General features: G+C 44.6%; 1 protein-coding gene and 1 pseudogene across 11 annotated transcripts in view; one reads left to right on the forward strand and one right to left on the reverse strand.

Moving 5' to 3' along the window:
* Window positions 1-22,445, reverse strand: part of CELF1 (CUGBP Elav-like family member 1) — a 116,433-nt gene that overhangs the window by 1,028 nt on the left and 92,960 nt on the right. For 8 of the 11 annotated variants that reach the window (XM_074230632.1, XM_074230633.1, XM_074230636.1 and 5 more), the window contains 6 exons: window positions 19,087-19,215; window positions 17,427-17,540; window positions 16,989-17,174; window positions 14,052-14,195; window positions 13,106-13,272; window positions 9,555-10,031 (listed from right to left, as the gene is read on the reverse strand). In XM_074230632.1, coding sequence (XP_074086733.1) covers window positions 13,145-13,272; window positions 14,052-14,195; window positions 16,989-17,174; window positions 17,427-17,540; window positions 19,087-19,215 — 701 coding nt within the window. In that variant the 3' untranslated portion in view covers window positions 9,555-10,031; window positions 13,106-13,144. Of the gene's footprint in view, window positions 949-9,554; window positions 10,032-13,105; window positions 13,273-14,051; window positions 14,196-16,988; window positions 17,175-17,426; window positions 17,541-19,086; window positions 19,216-22,445 lie in introns of those variants that run through there. The other 3 variants (XM_074230630.1, XM_074230628.1, XM_074230627.1) reach the window with 2 other exon arrangements.
* On the forward strand, window positions 17,763-18,181 carry LOC141517171 (small ribosomal subunit protein uS8-like; annotated as a pseudogene).

Raw genomic sequence — 22,445 nt, forward strand, 5'->3', positions numbered from 1 at the left:
GATCCTTGCATTTCTAACACCAGCTCCAGGCAGCGTCTGCCAGAGGCATTCACCAAACATCCAAATATTTGTTGAATGAACAAGTGTGCATGGAACTAGAAGTTAATTATTTCATTTCATAAATCACCTCAGTGGAATGAAGAGGCAGATAGGTAGGTGCTGTAGTATCTGGAATGCGGAGACCCAAATTCAACTTTAGGGTCTTGGGCAAGTAGCTTAACCTGTTTGCTTCAGTTTCTTCAGATGTAAAATGGAAATAATAGCTTCCTCCCAGGTTTTTATGAAGATCAGATAAGAGAATTTGATGCGTCTAACACATAGTAACACTGCATAAATGCTGGCTATTAATATGAGTTAATGAATTGAGCATGAAGAATGATCCCATTTCTGTTACTCCTAAATTATTTTTTACACTGTGTAGGAAGCTGTCCCTCACAAGATTAGGGTATTTATTGCGGGGTGTCAGATTAGCCTGACCTCTTTCTTTCACAGGCGGGGAAGTTCCTAAGTGGTCCATTGTCCAAGGTTATACAGGTCACTAAGGCCCAGGTCCTTCTGGCTCCTTCAACACCACACTAACCGTAGCCCTTTTAGATTCAAAGTCAGAATTTGCCATCAGTAAAACATAGCTGGAGGGAATGGGTGCCACAGTGCACAGAAGGCATGGTCTGGAAAAGCCCAGTTCAAATCCAGCCTCAAGACGCTTAGCTGTGTGACCTGCGGCAAACCACTTAGCCCAGTTTGCCTCCTCTGTAAAACGAGCTGGGGAAGGAAATGGCAAACCACTCCTGGATCTTTGCCAAGAAAACCCCAAACTGGTTCAGGAGCTGAATAAGAGACTTCGGCTGACATTTGGGGCTAAACACAAGAACTCACCTGGGCAAAAGTAGCCATGTATCATGCTGAACAATGCCAGGGAGGAAGAGTACTTGGAAGGCAGGAGCAGTACTATTATTGGAAAGAAAGAAAAAAAGAGGGTAGGAGGTTTTTGCAAAAATTCTTTATGATGAAAGATGTTACTGAGCAGCTTTAGTTCCATCTTTAATTGATCTCTAGTTGAAGGCTGTCCCAGACTCTCGCCAGGGTCTATTGTGAGCCCGCCAGGTTCTCCTTAGGTAGTTGGTAAGCTGTAAATTAGCACTTTAAGACACCAGGCGTGGCTCCCCACCCTGCTGAAAGCTGGTCAGGTAGCAGAGCTTCCTCCAAAGGAACTGGAAAGCCAGAAAATCGAGGACGTTTTGTGAGAGGTTGCTCCAGAATGTGGACAAGCAATGTGGCTCAGCGGGCTTCCAGGAGGTGGGGGTAAAGGGGAGAATCCTGAAGACTATATTGTGCATTCAGGGTACAGAGAGCGAGGTGAGAACTGGGACCTCTGTGGAGATGCCAGCAGCTAGCCAGGTTCAGAGAACCCGAGAGGGAGGGAATGGGAATGCTCCTAGGATCTTCTCACCCTTGGAAGAGCACTCCAACCCTCCCATCCCTTTGACTTCCTCCCAGAACTTCCATTTTAAGGGATGTGCCCAGGTCATCTATCTCTACTCCCCTTCATTTCTCTGGGCTCATTTTTCCAATCGTGTGGGTATTTTCTTTTTTACTTATTTATTTTTTAAATTTATTTTTATTAAAGATATTATTTGAGTTTTACAATTTTCATGTGGTTATTTTCTTGCCTCCCCCCCCACCTTACCTTACAAGTTCCTTGGGGGGGGGGGGGATTTGGCTTCTTGATCCACCCTTTTCTTCATCCCATTAGGCCCTTTCTCAAAGAACTATCAATGTAAAGGGAATGATTAAAAAGTAAACCCATGGGGGCGGAGCCAAGATGGTGACAAGAGCGGATCGAGTCTTAGGCGCTCTCATAAATCTTCGAAACTAAGGACTCTTAAGTAAACTTTCGAGAGACAGAACCCACAGAGGGACCCAGTGAGGCAGTTCTCCTACTCAAGGTAACCTGGAAAAGAGCAGAAAGGCTCTGCTCCGCGGGGGGGGGGGGGGGGGGGGGGGGGGGGGGGGGGAAGGGCGGCCCGCCAGAGCAAAGGAACTTCAGCCTCCCAGAGGCAGCCCAAGGGTGCTGGGAGCTGCAGCTCACAGCAGCAGCGGAGTCCCCTGAGCTGCACCCCGGGGAGCACCAAGCTCAAATTGGGGGAACAGGGGGAGGGGGGACCCCTGCCAGAGCGAGCACGTGGAGCCCAGCCCTCAGGGCACACAGAAAGCAGCCTGGCCACTGCATTCCAGATCCAGGAAACAGGTGCCCCCAGGGCATGAGCCCATTGAACCTAGGGAGAGGAGTGAAGAGAGAGACTGCAGAGCTCTGTCCTCTGCCCCTGGAAAAGGACACTGGGGTTCTGACCACATTCAGATCCTGATCCCAGTCTAGGCCCCCCATAGAACAGCAGGGCCCCCCTACCTCAGCCCCATGGCAGAGTGGGGCAAATATGGTCATTCACAGACCAGGAGGGAGGACAGAGCCTCACACACTGAGACCCTTGTGGGAGTGTCCCAAAAGCTCAGGAAGCACCCCCAAAACAGGCTTAGGCTGGGAAAATGAGCAAGCAGAGAAACAAGAGAAACACCATTGAGAATACATTATCTATGATCCCAAGAAGGAGCATATACTCAGTCTGAAGATGAGGAAGCACAAGCTCCTGTATCTAAAGACTCCAAGAAAAACAGAAACTGGGATCGGGCTATAACAGAGCTCAAAAAAGACTTTGAAAATCAAATGAGGGAGTTAGAAGAAAAACTGGGAAAAGAAATGAGAGAGAGATGCAGGGAAAACATGAAAATGAAGTCAGCAGCTTAGTCAAGGAAATCCAAAAAAATGCTGAAGAAAATAGCATGCTAAAAACCAGCTTAGGTCAAATGGATAAAACAGTTCAAAAAGTTATGGAGAAGAATGCTTTAAAAAGCAAAATTGGCCAGATGGAAAAGGAGATAAGAAAACTCTCTGAGGAGAACAAATCCTTCAGACAAAGAATAGAATTCAGTGAGACTGATGAATTTAACAGAAATCAGGACTCAATACTTCAAAACCAAAAAAATTGAAAAATTAGAAGAAAATGTGAAACATCTCATTGAAAAAACAACTGATATGGAAAACAGATTTAGGAAAGATAATTTTAAAATTATTGGAATACCTGAAAGTCATGATCAGGAAAAGAGCCTTGACATCATTTTCAAAGAATTACTACAGGAAAATTGCCCTTGATATTCTAGAAGCAGAGGGCAAAATAGAAATGGAGAGAATCCACCGATCCCCCGAGAAAGAGATCCCCCAAAACCAACCCCTAGGAATATTATAGCCAAGTTTCAGAACTCCCAAGTCAAAGAGAAAATATTACAAGCAGCCAGAAGGACACAGTTCAAATATCATGGAGCTACAGTCAGGATCACACAGGACTTAGCAGCAACTACATTGGAAGCTCAAAGGGAGGGGCGGCTAGGTGGTGTAGCGGATAAAAGCACCGGCCCTGGAGTCAGGAGTACCTGGGTTCAAATCTGGTCTCAGACACTTAATAATAATTACCTAGCTGTGTGGTCTTGGGCAAGCCACTTAACCTCGTTTGCTTTACAAAAACCTAAAAATAAAATAAAATAAAATCTCATAGGGCTTGGAATATAATATTCCAGAAGGCAAAAGAGCTACCCAGCAAAAATGAAATGTCCTCCAGGGAAAAACATGGACTTTCAATGAACCAGGGGAATTTCAAATGTTCCTGTTGGAATGGCCACAGCTGAACAGAAGGTTTGATCTTCAGATACAGGACTCGGGTGAAGCAAAGAGATTGGAGGAGAGGGGGAAAATATGAGGGACTTAATGATGATGAACTGCATGTATTCCTGTATAGAAAAATGATGCTGATAATACTGATATGAACCTTCTCAGTTAATAGAGCAGGTAGAAGCTTTTATAGATGAAGCACAAGAGAAAGCTGAATTTGAAGATAAAATATGGTGTAAAAATGGAGTCAATAAAAAAAGGGTAATGTAATGGGGGAAAGAAAAAGGAGAGGGGGAATAGGCCAAGATATTTCATATAATAAGACTTTATTACAATGAGCTATTGCAATGATATGGAAGGGGGGAAGCAAGGGGGAATGAGGGAACCTTTGCTCTCATCAGAGGTGGCTAGGAGAGGAAACAGCAAATATACTCAATGAGGTATAGACATCTGGAGTAAGAAGGGGGGGGAGCAGGGGGAAGGGGTGGGGATGTGAATAAAGGAGGAGAGGATGGACCATGGGGGGGAGAGTGGTCAGATATAACACATTTTCATTTTTGCTTCTTGCAAGGGGCTGGGATTGGATGGCCTGTTCGGGACCATAGGGCCGGGTGGATGCTAAGGGGTGGTGGGGAGCTCAGGGCCAGGGATCTATCTGCTGCGCCACTCAGCTACCCTATAGCAGAGTCAGTGAAAGAAGAGAGAAAATATAGTACATGGTAATGGAGAAATACCAAAGGAGGGATTTGCGATCAGCAATGGCAGAAAAAATATGTATTTTATTTTATTTTTTTTTTATTTTTTTAGGTTTTTGCAAGGCAATGGAGTTAAGTGGCTTGCCCAGGGCCACACAGCTAGGGAATTGTTTAGGTGTTTGAGGCTGGATTTGAACCCAGGTACTCCTGATTCCAAGGCCAGTGCTCTATCCACTGTGCCACCTAGCTGCCTCACAAAGGTGGAAAAATATGGAACTAACTTCTGCAATGGACTTATAATGAATGTGATCCACCTGCCACTGAGTTGTTGGTGTTGCAACACAGACTGAAGCACATTTATTATTATTATTATTATTATTATTTGGGGGAGGGTGCAGGGCAAATGGGGCTGTGGCCTGCCTGGGACCACATAGCAGGGTGATCGTTGGGTGTCTGAGGCCAGATTTGGACCCAGGTGCTCCTGGCTCAAGGGCCAGTGCTCTGTCCACCACCCAGCCACCCCTATTATTACTATTTTATTTTATTTTGGGTCTTTCTTTTTTTTTTTGGTTTTTGCAGGGTAGTGGAGTTCGGGTGGCTTGCATGTCACACGGCTGGGTGATTGTTGGGTGTACAGGGCCGGATATAGGCTCGGGTGCTCCTGGCTCCAGGGCTGGTGCTCCATCCACTGCGCCACCTGGTCATACCTACAATTATTACCATTATTTTTTAATTTTAATTTTTTTTCTCTCCCCCTTTACTTTATTGCTCAAGCAAGTCTATATTTTTGGGGGGGAGGGGGTATTTTGTTTACTCTTAAACCAGAAAATCTTACTTATGTATAAAAAACATTATTTGTACAAAATGAGAATATAAAATAAAAAAAATTTTAAAAAGTTAACCCACGCAACCTATCAGATGCCCATTTTAGGTGGGGTGGGTGCCAAATGACTGGACTCCTATGTCTGAGATGGGGATGGCCTACCTTTTGGGCTTCACAAATTCAAGCTTCCCATGTCTTTCTACTAGGAAGGATTGTGGCCAGGCTCAACTGTGAACACCTGTAGACTGCTTTGGAAATTTAAATCAGTTTGTGGACTGTTCCATTCTGCTCTAAATCCTCTGGTACTAGGCAACAATGAAAACATACACTTTTTAGGACTTGCAAAGATGACCGCTGCCTAAAATTGTGGGTGGGGAAAATTGAGGCAATTTTGTCCATTCAGCCTTCGAAAAGGAAACCTGAAGTCTGAATTGTCAGTATCTGGCCAAATAGTACACAACAAATCCCAAAGTCTCAATTTTGGAAGAATTTTTTAGGCTAAATTCGAGGCAAAAATGGATATGAAGTCCTCGCTTGAGTCTCCCAAGCCCTGTGTGGGGAAATGCCACCAAGAGTGACTAGGTGAGAGTCAGATCAAGGCTTCTTTAGGATCCCCTAAGTGATGGATCTTCCCTAAGAAGTAGGATCTGAATGACTATCAAACATCCACAGATCACTTTCTGGAGCTGTTTTCTTTGTCCTTCCTACCAGTCTACCTTTTGTTGAGTCTGGGTCACCTGTCTCTCCCAAGCAGAAAGTAGAGACATTCCTGAAGGGCCTAAACACATTGTTGCTCAGACCCACAGCTTTGCCCTCCTCCTGAAGCAGTCTGAGGGCCCCCTACTCCAGAATGGTGCCCGCCATTCTGGTGCCAGACTTGGTACACTTACACAATCGCCACAGTCCTACCAAAACCTGGCATTTCCGAACTCAAGCTGTCTCCCAGCCTCAGCCTCCCCACCCAGTGGCAGGGCTGATGGGAGCCCCTTCCCATACTCCCTCCCCTCACCCCACTGACATTTTCACAGACTTTTCTTTCCCATGATCCACAGCAACTCTGTGAGGTAGGTAGAGAACTGAACCCCAATGAGGTTCAGTACTTGCCCAAGATGAGGACTAGAAGAGGGGTTTCCTAACTCCTTTCCGAGGAGACGGCCAGGGGCTTGATATGGACTCTGGCTAGGCTGTCCCCCACAACAAGGAGCACTGATCTTATTCAAGGTCCTAACCCCTATGTGCCACATAATACAATTCCCAATTCTATGCCCTCCCCTGAAATCAAAGCCAGATCTTGTGCTTTCCTCTTCATCTTCCATCATAATGACTTAACTGAGTACATCTTAAACTCTACCCTCAAAGGAGGAAAATACAATTCTTCCAAGGACGTGGCCTCTTCCTTTCTGGCTTTGTTTCTAGCATGCACCTAGCCCTGGGTCTTTTCCACAGAAAGGGCTTAGTAAATGTGTTCACTGGATGACTGAGTGTCAGCTTCTTCACTTTTTTAAACAGTGGCACTGGCTGGAAGGCCCCCTCAGACCCAGTCTGGCTTTTGTGGTTAGGGGCAGTGGCATGAGGACAAAGAATGCTACAGGCAGGATTTCACCTTGATGATTGAGAGAGGTCCAATCCTACTGGCTGACATCTGTGTCTACACACTTCAGAGAATGCTCTATGGACTCCCTGAAGTCACTTCTCAGCTGTGGGGGGAGCTGAGGGGGAAGATGAGAGAAGAAGTGGGAGAGTGGGGTATCCACTTAGGAAGGCACAGAAGTCAAGGCCCAACCCTCTCCTCATAGGCCTCTGTCAGGACAAAGGCAGTGGAGTTTTCCATCCTAACAAGTATGAAAAAACAAAGATGACACAGATTCTTCTCAAACAGTTTAATAGCAAATAAACAAAGGAAGGTACCACACTTGGCAGATACAAAATGACTTTTTGTCCGTGTGTCTGTGCAATTAAAACAGGTTTAGGTTCCCCATTGGGACAAAAGGAAAAACACACAAAGGAAGGAAATTTCCTTTTTTAACACATACTCGCTTGTTCCAAACTTGTAACAATCTTTTCATCTTTAAACCCACTACACAAACTCTGCGACCAGGCCAGAAAAGCGACCAGGGCTCTTCTTGCTGCTGCTGCTTTTTTTGTTTTTTTGTTTTTTTTAAACGATTAAAGTAAAATCCATAATTTTCTACAGAGTACAACACAATTTCACACAAAAGAGACGGTTTCTTTTGCAAATCAAAACAGGGAAAAGAAAGGAAAAGCTTGAACAAGGTTAAGGGGAAAGCATCTCTACAACTGAATCACGACTTCGAGTTGATTGAACCCCATTGCTGCTGCAGAACAGACTGTACGTTTGGTCATAGTGGCAATTTTTTTCTCTTCACATTGTGAAATCACTTTACATTGTTTTCTAGTAGAAAAGGCAAAAAACTGTACAAAACCCCTAGTGTTTAAATACAACGTTTGTACCAATAAAAAACTCACACAGGTTTGTCTCCAAAATGGAAAGTTTCTTTTTTTTTTCTTTTTAAATTATTCACAAAAAGCAGCTGGAAATCAGAAAGGCAGCTGCCGTTCCCAGGGTCTCAAATCCATTAAAACCACCACAGAACAACTAAAACAATCAAAGAGAGGAAAGAAAAGGAAAATAACATCCAACGTTTGGCATTTTGGTTTTATCCACAGGTTTCCCCAGAGCTCCTTTTTGGAATCAAAAGCAAAACAGATTGGCAAAACACAGATTCTCAGGATAAAGGCAGGGACGGGGGAGGGTCTCACTCGGGCCTTCTGCCTACAAAAACATTCTGTGCAGTCAGACTGTGGGGCTCACGCTCAGAGGCTGGGGGCTTCTAGCCTTGTTCTGTGCAAAACCCCCTTCTGTGAAATCCCGTAGACACCTGCTTGCCCCCCTCTCTCCTTTCATCCTTCCTCCAGGGTAGCACTAATCCCAGATGCCAATCCCCACAATGGAAGGACTGCTGAGACTTGCCTCCTCCACCAGCTCCTCCCTACAGGCCTTTCCCAGCAGTGCTCAATACTTTCTTCTAGGTCTGTCAGTCCCTTTCACCCCAGTCCTGGAGAATCAGGACACTTCATCTCCCACATCCCCCAGAAGAATCTGGTGGGTCTGGGTGGCATCTTTAAGCTTACTCCCTTATCCAGTTTCCATCTTCCCCAACTGGTCAGACTCTTCTGCCCTCCTCCTCCTTACCCTTCCACTTCCTAATGACCAGATCTCACTTCCTCACAATTCAACTTTTTAATAGAAGTGGGCTATCCACTGAATCACAGAAGCCTGGGGAAAGTCCCCTACCCCCCAAAAAAGGGCAGGCAGGACAGCCGCTGGCTCTTCCTCCCAGGGAGAGGTTGGGGGGGGGGGGGGCGCGGGAAGAGCAGAGGCAGTGCCTGAGGTCTGTAAACAGCAGGGAGACTGGTGTTGTGCTTGTCACCTAGGATAAGAGCTGGGCCTTGTGTTGCCAGCAGGATCACAGACTCTTTCCAACAGAGGGTCAAGAAATCTAATGTTTCCTCAGAGGCTAAATTGGGCTCCTCATCTGTCAAGGGATCGGGAAATCAATGAAAGGCACAAACTTTATAAGGGCTTTATGTAAGGGGACTGTGCCAAATCCCATTGCTTTAAGGGTCCTCCTGGGTTCCCATTTCCTGTCCCCTTTCCATAGCTTTAAGTCTCCCACTATTCTCTGAATTCTACCTAATCAGTGTGCAAGCACCTCCAGTAGCTTCCTCCCAAGCCTGGAGGCCAAATCAGGAGACAGTCCAAGTGCACAGGCAAGCAATCCATGGGCAACCGAGGAGAAATTTGCCACATCAAAAAGAAAAACAATCCAGAAAGAAAAAATTAACCCCACAACAATTTGATACAGCTTCTTTGAAACCCATTAAATCAGTCAGTTTTTGCACAAACTATAGAAAACAGAGAGGTGAAGGTGATATATACGAAGGTGTGAAGAAAACAGCAGGAAACATGCAAAACGTGGGTTTTCTGGGCATTATTTGAGTTGGAAAGGAAAACCAAAGCATCACATTTTGCTGAGGAGATTGTAGAAACAAGCATGGGAGTTAATGAAACAGGACACATCAATGTGGATCCAGAGGTTCACCAAAGATGGAGGTGGAGAACCAGAGGGGGAGGACAAAGAAAAGGGGCAGGAAGGCCAGAAGGCTGCCCACCTCCAACACAGAAAAGGGAGTTCAAGTGTTTACTGCAGTTAAGAACTCAGGAAAAAAAAACACATGCTGTCTCCTCAAGCCCCAGAAACTAGATCAGCAAAATGTGCTCAGGAGCCTCAAAGGTTTAGTGACGTCTTTTATTTCATTGTTTGCTTCAAAGTTTTGCTTTAAAACTAAGCACACAGAAAAACAAAGCCTAGAAACGGACTGGCTGTGTGTTCACAGAAATACAAACACCACACGGCATGTGCTAGTAGGGCTGCTCTGAAGACAATTACAAAGAATTGGAATCACAAAATCAAGTGGTTATCTTATGAAGTTCTAGAAAAATAGATTTTTTTTTATATTCAAATGCAAGTTTAAATATTTCCCCTTCAGCAGTCGTTCTAGCAAAACCAATTTGGCAGCACAAAAAAATTTAAAGAAAAACAAAGAAAGAAACAAACATAATAAAAAATACACATCAGCATCAAAGGTCAACACAAGGTCAAAGGTGAGAGTTCAAGCATCAGAGAAGCTGAAGAGACAAGGATTTGGACGATGTACTTGACGCCACATCGACATGCTTTAGGCACAACGATGAACAAACGGCAGGAATCTAGAAAAAAACAAACCAGAAAGAGGGAGACCCACTGAGTTACACAGAGCAATACGTCCAAACGAAGAGAGAGAAAACAGGGACACTCACTGTGTGGACAGCCCTGAAACGAGGAGGCCTGGGGGGGGGGGGGGGGGAGGCAGGGGACAGGGGATTTTCGCACATGCTAACAATGGACACAGGGGAAAGTCAAAGGACATGGAGGACACCAAGAAGACATCAGACTGCCAGGGGCAAAACAGAAACCAAGGCCTGGATTTCCCGCGCCATTTCTTGGCGGACATCGTTGACCCGACACGCGGGTTCCCCTGAAGCCAACGTCGTCCATGCCCCACGTAAAGCGGGAGGTGTCGCGGCGAGGAGGGCCCTGACAGCCGGACACTGGGACTGCTCACAAGCCCTTTTCCCGAAGCTCTCCATTTGGGAAATCCAAGCGCTCGGCTTCCCTTTGGGCCCGGCCCAGGCTTAGGGAAGTTGGAGGTCTGGCTGCTTCCGAGAAACTGACTTCATGATGGAACTGAGAAACAGATTACAGCGGACGACACAGTGGGAGTGAAAAGACCACCTAAGACTCAGCCTGGCCTCCGGCCAAGCCCTTCCTCCGACATGGGAAAAGCAGTTTTTCCATAAAACCCAGTTCTGGCCCGAGGAGAGAGCTGTGCTCCAGGCTGGATAGCGGCATGGCCGCTGCCGGACTGGGGGGTGGCCCCAAGAGCCATGGTCCTTGGCCTCCGGTTGTGTCCCACCCCAGCCTCCCCTTTGGGAGGGAGCAGAACCCCTCACCATAAACTTGCAACAGGACACGGCTCCTATCCCCAAGGGGGGGGGGGCACATCCGCCTTCAGGAGGTCTCAGATCATGAAAGGCTGGCTCCCTTAGGCTGGGTGCTGGTGAAAGCCTGGGAGGAGAAGGGCAAATGAGGCCTTGGGGCCACTCATTGCAGGGTGGTGGCAAAGGAGGGGAGCAGAGAGGGAGGCTCTGGAGCCCAAGTCTCTCCTTTCCCAAGTCTCAGAGGCAGTCCTCTCCCCCTGTAGCAGGCTAGTCAGGTTGCAGATGGGCCACTGAAAGTCAGTAGTTTCAATAAAACACAGCATCCTGTGTGTGTAAAACAATCACATTCTGGATTCTACAAAATCCTGGCCTTTTCCAGAGATATAATTTAGTTAATAAATATTCTCCACCCTGGAGCTGTATAAAACTTCTATAAAAATAGAAATGACATTCTCAGTTCCAGCAGGTAGGGATTCAGAACAGTGCCTCCCCAACCTCGCATTTTTTTTTATTATTATTTTCTTTATTAAAAAAAATCCCCCCCATGAACCTGGAAGCCTTTGGAACAGTTTTCTCCTCTCTGAAAACCAGGACCCATTTCTCCCAGTGCACAGAATTCAAGTTTACATGGTTCAGCCTAAGAGGTGTACATTTGGTGCTTCCCCCGAGGACAGAGACCCACATCATCACTTGGAGAAGATGGCAGGGATTCGCCCATGATGGTGGCAACTAGTCAAACCAACTTCCCACCAGTCATCCCTCCATACTGCACCCGACCAGCTGCTGATGGGGGATGCTGGGATCCGGGGCTAGTGCTTCTGAAGGTGAAGAAGCCAGGACCCCACTGCCAAGAACTGGCCAGTGTTCACTTTGAGAGGTGACCCAAGTGCCCCTGCAACCCTCACTATCCTCTGGTGGAGAAAAGGCAGAGCCCAGGGAGGGAAGGAGATGGGACAAGAGGCAGCTCAGAGGCTGACCGGAGCGGGATCAGCACAAAGGACATGAAATGGACAAGATAAAAATTGAGGTAAATGAAATGAATACTATGGAGAGTGTAAACGTTCTGCCACCATTGAAGGTGGGGTGTCGGGGGTTTAAGCAAGGAGCCACAATGACTCCTCAGAAACACCCGAGACCCGGGTCTGGCTGCTGATAACATCCATGGAAATAGTATGGAAAATCTGACCCTGTGTGAATGCAGACTTCTCACTCTTCTTAAACACTATGTACTGGCCCTGGTCAGGAGGAGAACACGAGGCTGCAGGGACCAGCTGTCTGCTCTGGTGCACTGGGGAGGGGACACCAAACAACAAGGGCCAATGATTTACTCTGGCCAGGTTAAACAAGCTAATCGCGGCTGGTCATCTTTCAGCCAAAAATTGGCCTCAGAGAACACTTAGGATATAAGACAGATGGAGTTTTTCTTTAGAAAATTCAGTGGACAGAATTATGAAAATATCAGGTGGCTGGCCCACTTTAAACTGGCTGCTTCCTCACTGAAGCATGTGTCAAATTGGCTCTGGCCACTTTTCAGTGTGATAAAAAGGAAGGGCCATAGAATGGCTGTTGGCTAAGTCTACCCCTATCCAGCAAGGGCAATAGGCACCAGATCTACCTTCTATGAAAGCTAATGCCTGATAATGTCTGTATCTCTTTGGGCGTATTTCTAACTAATTCAGCAGATGCTTTATTCCCCGAATCTTGCTCTTTTTCAAAGAAGGGCAAAAAACAAAGACAGGTATCCTAAATGTAGATGTGGCAAGAGAGTCTCTGAAGCTCTTTGAAACTGTTGTTTTTGTTTTGTGCTCTAAGCGGCTGAAAATAATCATCCTGAAGACAGCCACTAAGAAGAGAAGCTCTGTGAACCTTGCTCCAAAAGGCCATTTGGTGGCAGTTCACCCCCCCCCCCAAGTCAGTGATATTTTCCCCTGCCTCTCCATTCTTGTCCCCAGGTAAATCTGTTCTTGCTCTCTGATAAGCTTCTTCCCATCCCCCCTCCCACCCCAAGGCGTCTGGTGTTGGTCCTTTTCAACACACACACTGTTTACAAACACAGCAAACTTTAAATAAGGAAAAAAAAAATCTCCGCGATATGGCACCTAAACTCCAAAGTAAAACACTGGAAACCAAACAAAGCACAAACTCGTCCTCCACACGAAGCCGAACTCCCACAGGAGGCAGTAGCCGAGTCTTCAGGGCAAGAGGTGCCAGCGAGAGTGGCAGGGTCAGGGTCCAGGGCTGCCAACACTTTGCAGCCTTTGGGCTTCGAATCACTAAGGGCGGGCACTGCTTCCCCCACTTACCAGAAGACCCTCTCACTCCAGTCCCAGAGGGGAGAATGCTCAGTAGGGCTTGCTGTCATTCTTCGAACGTTTGAGCTGCACTTTCAGTCGTTTCATGCCAATCTGAAAGCCGTTCATTGATTGGATGGCAGCCTGCGCTGATACAGGATTGTCATAACTTACAAACCCTGTGGACGAGATAGAATAGACCACTGTGAGAGGCTGAAGAAGAGGCAGGCAAGCTCTGATCCCAACCTCAGCCACATAACCCTGAATGCTAGTTCAAGGTCTCTACCTTTAAAAATTGCAATAAGGGGGCAGCTAGATGACTCAGTGGATAGAGCACTGGCCCTGGAGACAGGAGTACCTGAGTTCAAATCCAGCCTCAGACACTTAATAAATGCCTAGCTGTGTGGCCTTGGGCAAGCCACTTAACCCCATTTGTTTTACAAAAAAAAAAACCAAAAAAAAAAAACCCCACAACAAAACACCTAAAAAAAAGTTAAATTAAAAAACTGCATTAAGAATCCGGGGACGGGGCGGCTAGGTGGCGTAGTGGATAAAGCACCAGCCTTGGAGTCAGGAGTACCTGGGTTCAAATCCGGTCTCAGACACTTAATAATTACCTAGCCATGTGGCCTTGAGCAAGCCACTTAACCCCGTTTACCTTGCAAAAACCTAAAAAAAAAAAAAAGAATCTGGGGACTAGGGGGGCATAGGTGGCACAGCAGACAGAGCACCAGCCCTGGAGTCAGGAGGATCTGAGTTCAAATCTGACCTCATACACTTAATAAATGCCTAGCTGTGTGACTTTGGGCAAGTCACTCTTAACTCCAATGCCTCAAACAAATAAATAAATAAATAAATGCATGAACCCCAAAGAATCTGGTATCTGACCACTCACTGCATAAAGTGATCCCTTGCCAGATCCTTACTTCCAGTGCCAGAGAAACAGAAGCCAACATACCAAAACACTTGCTCAGGTTTGTCTGCTTGTCGATGAAAACCTTGGCAGAAACAACATTTCCAAAAGGCATGAACATCTGCAGCAGGTCCTGATCTCCAAACTCCTGGGGCAGGTGGTAGATGAACAGGTTGGCTCCCTCTGGACCTTCAAAATACCCACTGATTAAACAGATAGGTCAGGACAGCTACGCATCCCAATAAATAAAGAGTCTGCAGAACTTGTAATGGGTTGAGATGTCATTCGCCAAGTGAGGCTGCTCCTTTCACTCAGGCTGGGCTCTTTGTGCCCCCCACTTCTATGCTGAACATTGCATAGGATAAGTAACTAGACTAGACCTGCTGGATCTCTGTGGCGCGGGCACTAACAGGTGAGTCAATGGAATATCATCTGTTACCCGAAATGCAGTCTTGACTGCTTTGCCAAGGAGACAAGAGACTGCAAGTACTCAGTTCTTCAAGATAATGAACTATAGGCCAAGCTTCCACTTTATAAGTAAAACCTCTATAATTTGACATAAACAACCACCTCCAAGTCCCTGTGAAAAAGTTTCTACTTTTAAAAGAACACGGCATTTGAGAAGGGGAGTTGAAAGACTATGATTAGTATTGCATAAACAGCTGAAGGAGACAATACCTGACAGGCAAATGTAAAGGTAGAACACATTTCCGGGTGGCGAGAGCCCCACCCCCAAGCCAAAAATATCTTGCTTCATACTGTCTAAAATGTTACTATGTTAAGAGAGATGGGGAGTAAGAAGCCTCCCCCTATTAAAACACTAATCAGAGATCTATGGGTTATCATATAATTACACATGATCTATTGTTTTCCATCCAATGAGTCCCACTTTTGTAACCATTTAAGAAAAACAGTTTGTTGTTGTTGCTGTTCAGGGGAGAGGGGGTTATATAACTAATAATAGTTTATTTATTAGATTTTAATTTACATGAGTTAATATAAATAAAAAAAATCGCTTCCAGAATGAAGACCTAAGAACTGGAGAGAGGCCCAGGCAGAAAGTCTCCAGCCCTTTACTCTTTAGCAGATTAACCCCTAGAAACCTTTAAGGATACAAAGAGACTATCAAACTGAGCAGATGGATTCAGGAAAAGATGTATGAGACTGGAAGACTGGCAATGCAAGCAGGTGGGCACTGAGGGTTTGGGGAAAAACCATGGAGATACCTAAATGGGACCCTCCAATGGGGTGGGAACAGGGAAAAGGACAGCACACACTGGCTTGAGCAATTAGGTCTTATGTTGGTGTGTTTAATGCTTTTGTTTATTAATGAAATGAGGCAATATCACAAAGAAACATTCATTTGTTTGGACATATATATATATATATTACAATTAAAATATCTATTACCGATTATATTTTATTTATATAGCTACCTGAGCAGCCCAGAATATTGAGTTGATGGTGAAGTAATTAGGAATTGTTGATTAGGTCTATCATGCTCCTTGAAGGATAAGTTTTGCTTCAGAAGGGCATTGCAGGAAAGAGCCTTAGGAAGAGTTCAGGCACAGGGCACTAATGGATGTCTAAATTTCTCCAGATGGTATGCTGTGGGTTATCTACTAAATACTTGACTAAGTGGAAGGAGAGAAGGCTATAGAAAGAGGACAGAAAGATTGAAAAAATCTTTTTTGCCTATTGTGGTTTTGTTCAAAGTCAGTTCTTTCCCCAAGAAAGAGGAAGAATCCTTTTCCTTCTCATCCATCCTATACTAGCCTGAAACTGAGAAAACCAGGGTAGTTGTTCACTCTAAGGGAAGCTTCTTCTGGTTAAGACAGAACCTTATAGGGTAACCCGGGAACCTAAGAGAAGACTGTTGCCATAAGATAATGTGTTTCAGGTTGTAATCAACTGATTTACAAATGAATTTTGGGAACATAACCTGCTTATCAGTAAGTGTGTCCTGCCTATATAGCAGGAAAAAAATCGGCAAAGCCAGGGTCAAACACTTCTCTGGCCATTGCTGTTCTAGGAGATCATTTGTAATTCTGTTGAGACAAGGCCAATTCTTAATGGATGCCCAAACCATAGTCCAGTGTGAGCCCAAAACGCTCAAACATAGGCAATGCTTCAGGCACGGTCGGCTTATTAGGATGACCCTCCTAAACTCAATAAAACTTATGTCAAAGCTCAGTTTCTTTACTTCATCAATCTTTCCTCAAATTACCAGACCAATTCACTCCTTTGCTCTTTTCCTAATCATCACTCCTTGGTTTGTCTTTTCTGCTAATTAAATTGAATTTATTTTGAAAAATTTATATCTAAAGTAGAGAACCTACAAGGTGACTTAGTTAAAAGAAATACCTAGGCATAAATAACTTCCTACTGAGAGCAGATGTTGAAGATCTTCATCTGGTTTTTGATAAGGTCACAAATTAAATTTGTTTCTTCATCCAAGAAGCAAGCTCATTTCAGGAGGTTCAGCATTAAAGATCAAAATGCTAGAAATTAGACAAATTCTTATTTGTTCAAGGATCAAGAATCCTGTACCAGCAGATCCTTGTCATCCCTTAGGACTATATAGGGGCCAGCTAACCTGCACTGAGCAGGAGATCCCATTTCAAGGCTATATACTGGCCACCACAGGATCCTGGTCCTCCCCACCCGATGGCTCATTGTGCTATGGAAGGAACTGTGGATTCTTGAAAGGTGTGCCAGGTGAGTGCAAACTTCCAGAGGTCACTACCAGGCTCAGTTGAAGTTTTAGGGCTAGACCACAGGTCTACTATCTCTGGACTAGCCTAGCTATAGGGAAAGAGAACCATTCTAAGAAAGGGGACAACAGAGAGGCTACATTCTGATGAAATCCCAGGCCTCTGAAGTGTGACACCATGCCAGATTCTACACATTCTTTGGCCTCCACCTCCTCTTCTCCACACCCCCCACTCTGTCATCACCCCCAAAATCTAGTTTTTATCCTACCTTCCTTCTGACTTCCTGCAGCACCGATACTCTGTTGTGTCAACAGGTTCTGGTTGTAGAGAGTTGGGAGTGCAGCGGCAGCATATTGCTGGATCCCCGAGTAGGCCTGGGTGAGGGCCTCCATCGTGCTTCCAGTGCCATTAGAAAGACCACCACTGCCCAGGCCACCATTTAAGGCGGCCATCCCTAAATGGGGAAACAACAGTGCTACTGGGTAAAAAATATTTCCCTGGTTTTCCAAGAAAAGCATTTATCAAACCCTTCCCCTTCTGGCTAAGTTGTGAAATGTGCAGCCCCTCCAAGGATTAACTCTCTTGTGTATGCAGAGTTTCCCAGGTAAATGTTTAAGGCCGGGCCCTCTGGGGGGTTGGGGAGGGGAGGGACACAAAGGTGGCTGCACAGCATCACACTTTTATGCCTGAACAACTTGGTTCTCACCTGCTAAGGAGCCAACATTGAGGCCAGCGGTTGCTCCAGCCAGTGTCTGCAGGGCTCCAAGGGAAGCCATTGGATTCACAGAGTTGCTGCTACTGGAGCTTGGTGAGGACCCTGCTATTAAAAATAAAAGACTTAAACACAGACCACCTCCCACCCACAGTAAGAAAGTAGTCTATTTGCAAAAGGAATTGCACAAAGTTTTGTCCTCTTTTTAAAAAGGATAAAAGATTCAATGAAATGGGATCTCAAGCTAGAGAAGTATTGGAAACAAGTTGTTTATTAACAAAACCTTAAAAATACTTTCTGCCATCTTGCAGTGCTGCCACCACAGTGCACATGAATGTCCTGGCTGATGCTCTCAAAAGCATCAACAATGCAGAAAAGCGAGGAAAATGCCAGGTTCTCATTAGGCTATGCTCTAAAGTAATTGTCCGGTTCTTAATTGTGATGATGAAGCATGGTTACATTGGCGAATTTGAGATAGATCACTGATGATCATAGAGCAGGAAAAATTGCTGTGAACCTCATGGGCAGATTAAACAAGTATGGTGTAATCAGCCCCAGATTTGATTCAATTGAAAGATCTGGAAAAGTGGCAGAAAAATCTGCTACCATCCTGTCAGTTTGAGTTCACTGTGCTTACAACCTCAGCTGGCATCATGGACCATGAGGAAGCAAGACGAAAACACACAGGAGGAAAAACCCTGGATTCTTTTTCTAAGAGTGTAAAACATACAAATAAGAAAAAGCTTTAAAAATAGATATTAAATTAAAACTCTTGAGATTTCATCTCATAGGATTACAAAAGATAACAAAAGACAAAGATGATGTCTTATTGTCTGATCTTGCTATCTTTTATACTTTATGTTTTTTCATTAAGGATATGATTTCTCTCTCATCACATTCAATTTGGATCAGTGTATACCATGGAAACAGTGTAAAGACTGGCAAATTGCCTTCTGTGGAAGGTGGGGGGAGGGAAGTAATATCAGGGGAAAAATTGTAAAACTCATGGGACATATATTCCAAAGAGGACAAAGACAATATGAATTATAAGGAGTTCCTTTTGGAGACTATCTCAACAAACCATGGGCATACAAATAAAAGGAAACAAAAAAACCCATAAAAAGCAACAAATAAGATTTCAGAGAATTGTGGCAAAACTAGTATGAAATGATGCAAATGAACAAGTTTTACAATAACTAATACAATTTAAAAGAAAACATTAGAATTCTGATTAAGTAACCAGAGTGCTGCAAGAGAAACACATCTTTCTCTAAACCTGACAAAGATGTAGCAGATCCAGCCATGTGTGCATTGTCAGCCAGAGCCAATGTGATTGTTTTGCTTAACTAGATTTCTTTGCTATGAGGATGAGTAATATTTGATTTGCAGGGAGGTGTGTGTCTATCCAAATGACATCAATATGAACATGAAAGAAAAAGGGATCAATAAAATACTTCAAAATAAAGACTGGGTTTTGAACACGTTTCCCTGAGATGGTACTTGCCCTCCTAGATGCAGAGCATATGTTAGGAAGGAGCCCAGAAATAACCTAAGGCTACACCCCTCATTTGACAGCCCAGAAAAGTCAAATTCAGAGCCCCACTGAAGCTGCTTGGTTGGTGGCCAAGCAGTGGTCCTTGCAGGTTAGCCTTACCTGAACTGGTGAGGACGCTGAGAGGACTGCTAGATGTGGTGAGAGCATTGGTACCACTGGGTGTGTTCTGAGCTGCACTAGCAGCAGCAGCCAATGCAGCCAAATTCTGTAACTGCATTGCATTGAGTCCTGTGAAATTGAAAGCAAAATGGTTTAGACCAAAGACTGCTCCCAGCATGGTGAATAATGATAGCAAAATTGACAGAACACCAGCTTTCAGAATCAGCCTTCATCACAAGGTTCCAAAGATTGGAGCTATGCTTAACTTTTTTTGGGGGGGGGGGGGGGTTTGCAAGGCAAATGGGGTTAAGTGGCTTGCCCAAGGCCACGCGGCTAGGTCATTATTAAGTGCCTGAGATCAGATTTGAACCCAGGTCCTCCTGACTCCAAGGCTGGTGCTTTATCCACTACGCCACCTAGCTGCCCCTGAACTTCAACTCTTATCTGATCAAGGAGGCAAAACAGAAGAAACTATCTGAGCGAGACTCCAACCAGGTCAGGGCAACGACGGGAGGAGGAGGGAGAGAGGGGAGTGTGGAGCCATGTTGTTTGGACTAAAACTTGAAAACACAAGAAGAGTTAGAAAACTGCAGCTGGCAAAGTTACGTGTGAGACCACATATAGCACATACAAAGGATTAACACAAACTGAAAAGAATCATGGTCAAAATCCCAACAAGAAAGCATTTAAAAATTAAATTTTATTTTTATTTTTTAAACAGTCAAAACCCATCTTTCTCTCCCTCTTCTGCCACCCCCCTCATTGAGAAAGAAAAGTCCACCATAATCAAGTATAGAAAAAATTCCACTTAAGTCACATCAATTCTGCCCTCTATGGAGGGGTGTGTAGAAGGTTTCATCATTGGGTCCCTGGGAATCATGAGCAGTCTTTAGGCTAGCCAAGAGTACCCAAACCTTTATAGTATTGTTGGCACCATATAATCAGTTCTTCTGGTTCTGTCCACTTTACTCTGTACAAGTTCATACAAGTTTTTGCTTAAAGCACAATTACATCTCAGCACAGGTGTATGTCATAACTTGTTCAGTCATTCCTTAATTGGTGGGCTTCTAATTCTTTGCCAGTGCAAAAAAGGGTTGCTATAAATATTTTTGTACACTCTTAAAGATTGTCTTTGGCTAAGGACTAGTGCTCCACTTAATTTGCACTCCTTCTTAATACTCCCTTTCTTCTCCCTTCTACCCTTTCCCCCGTTTTCCTATTGAGAAATTTTTGTAACCAACTGTTTTTTGCCACCTTTGGCCTGTTTAGATGGGAGTGGTCATTTCACGTGTCAGTCAGTCCCCTTCAACTCCCCTCTTTCTTCATACAGACATCTATTTGCACATCCCAATCAAGTGAGAGGAGTTTCCATCACCTGCTCTCTCCCTTTTACCCCCCATACTTCCCTATCTTTCCACTCTTTTATTATGATTATCAAGATGTTCTGTCCAACTGAACTTTGTCTATGATTCCTGACACAAGAGAGCTCCCCTTATTAGAACGTAAGCAATTTATCCTTGAGTAAATGTTTAATCCCTCATGATTGTTTGTGTTTATTTAACTCATGTGTTTCTATGCACTTCTGGTCTTTTCATCAGGATTGTATGCAACCCTCAAAAGGTTGTGGTGAGGATGAGCAATTTGTAAAAAGTTCTCAGCATAGTATCTGGCACAGAGTAGGTTTCCTCTTTCCTCACCTTTTTTTCTTTAAGTCTTTTTTTTCCTCTTCTTAGCACTTTGCCCTCTTTCTTGAATTAGTCTCTCTTAGTATCAGCATTAAGGCTGTCTTTGACCCATGTTAATATTCAGGGAGTGATTCCCCTTTCACATTCTCCTAGCTTTCATTACTTTGATAAGAATATTTTGGGGCGGCTAGGTGGCGCAGTGGATAAAGCACCGGTCCTGGAGTCAGGAGTACCTGGGTTCAAATCCGGTCTCAGACACTTCATAATGACCTAGCTGTGTGGCCTTGGGCAAGCTACTTAACCCCATTTGCCTTGCAAAAACCTTAAAAAAAAAAAAAAAAAAAAAAAAGAATATTTTCAAATTTTTTCTGAGAATTCCGGTTGCATCTGTCCCCAAGATGTATTTTCCTCCAGTATTTGCTAGGAGATGTTCTGGAGTCCTTCTCTTCTTCTGGGTTTCTTCAGTGGTTCCTCTCAGCATAGTTGCCTCTCTCAATGGCCAGATTCTGTTTGCTCCTTCTTGACTTCAGACTTTATGATCATACCAGACTCATTCCAGGATCACAAGGCTGGGGATCGTGAAGCTTTCAGTGTTCCCAAAATCTGATCACTGTGTCTCTGTACTAAGGTTCGGAGCTCCAACCAATCGTTGCTTGGCTCCCCCCCCCCCCCCCCCCCGCCCCCGAGCTGGCTGAAAAGCTTTTCACATTTCCATTTGGGCTGGGATTTCGTTCTATTTTTAGGTTCAGCTCAAACAGGGCTGGAGTTCAGACCTGAGGCTGTTCCTTGCTTAGCACACAGAGCCCTCCTCTCCCTGTACCCTATACAGGTTTAGCCCCCCCCCCCCCCAAATGCAGATTCAGGAACTTTATTTCTCCCTGAGCTATTCTCTGGGCCAGACTCAATCCCTAGTGTCCACAGCTATCTCTGCTTCCATAGGCTGGAAGGTTTTTTAGATATAGGAGGACAAGAGGAGGATAGGAGGGAAGAGATCTTCCTGCTCACTTGACATTTTGGCTCCTAGGAAAACAGAAATCTGACGGGACCATTCCAAAGGAAAAATCTGATTTGGGTAGATAAATAAGAGGTGACATAGTAGAATAACAGAAAAGAAGCAAAAATGAACAAGCATGTAATTCTTTGGCTCAAAATGAACTGGCGATTTTTAACTTGGAAAAAACAAAAGTCAGATAGCTTTCTTCAACTACTTAAGAACTGTCATGAGTAAGGTAGAGCAGATTTCTTCTGCCTGGTTTCAAAGGGCAAAATCTGCAAAATAGGGTGGAGACAATAAGGAGGCCATTTTAGTTGTGATGTTAGGAAAAAGTGCCCAATCATAAGAGATTTTAAAGTGGGAAGATCTCTGAGGAGGCAGCAGCTCCCTTGCCTAAGAGGTAGCCAACAAGCAAAGACTGGACAGCCATGAATCAGATAGATTTACAGTTATAGGTAGGAATATGGATGGTCACTGAGGTCCCTTCAAACTGAAGATGACATGGATCACTTGGCAGAAGAAATTATTTTTGACTATTATTTCATGAAATAAAGAAAATGAATATTTATCTGCCATGACATCTCCCTAAAGCACTTGTCTGATGTGTTCCCCACTAGATGGAACAGGGTTGGGATGTGCCAGGGGCTATGCTTTCCTTTGATGAAATTACTTCAGGTAAT

The sequence above is a fragment of the Macrotis lagotis genome, chromosome 3 (assembly GCF_037893015.1).
Source record: "Macrotis lagotis isolate mMagLag1 chromosome 3, bilby.v1.9.chrom.fasta, whole genome shotgun sequence".
NCBI lineage: Eukaryota > Metazoa > Chordata > Mammalia > Peramelemorphia > Peramelidae > Macrotis > Macrotis lagotis.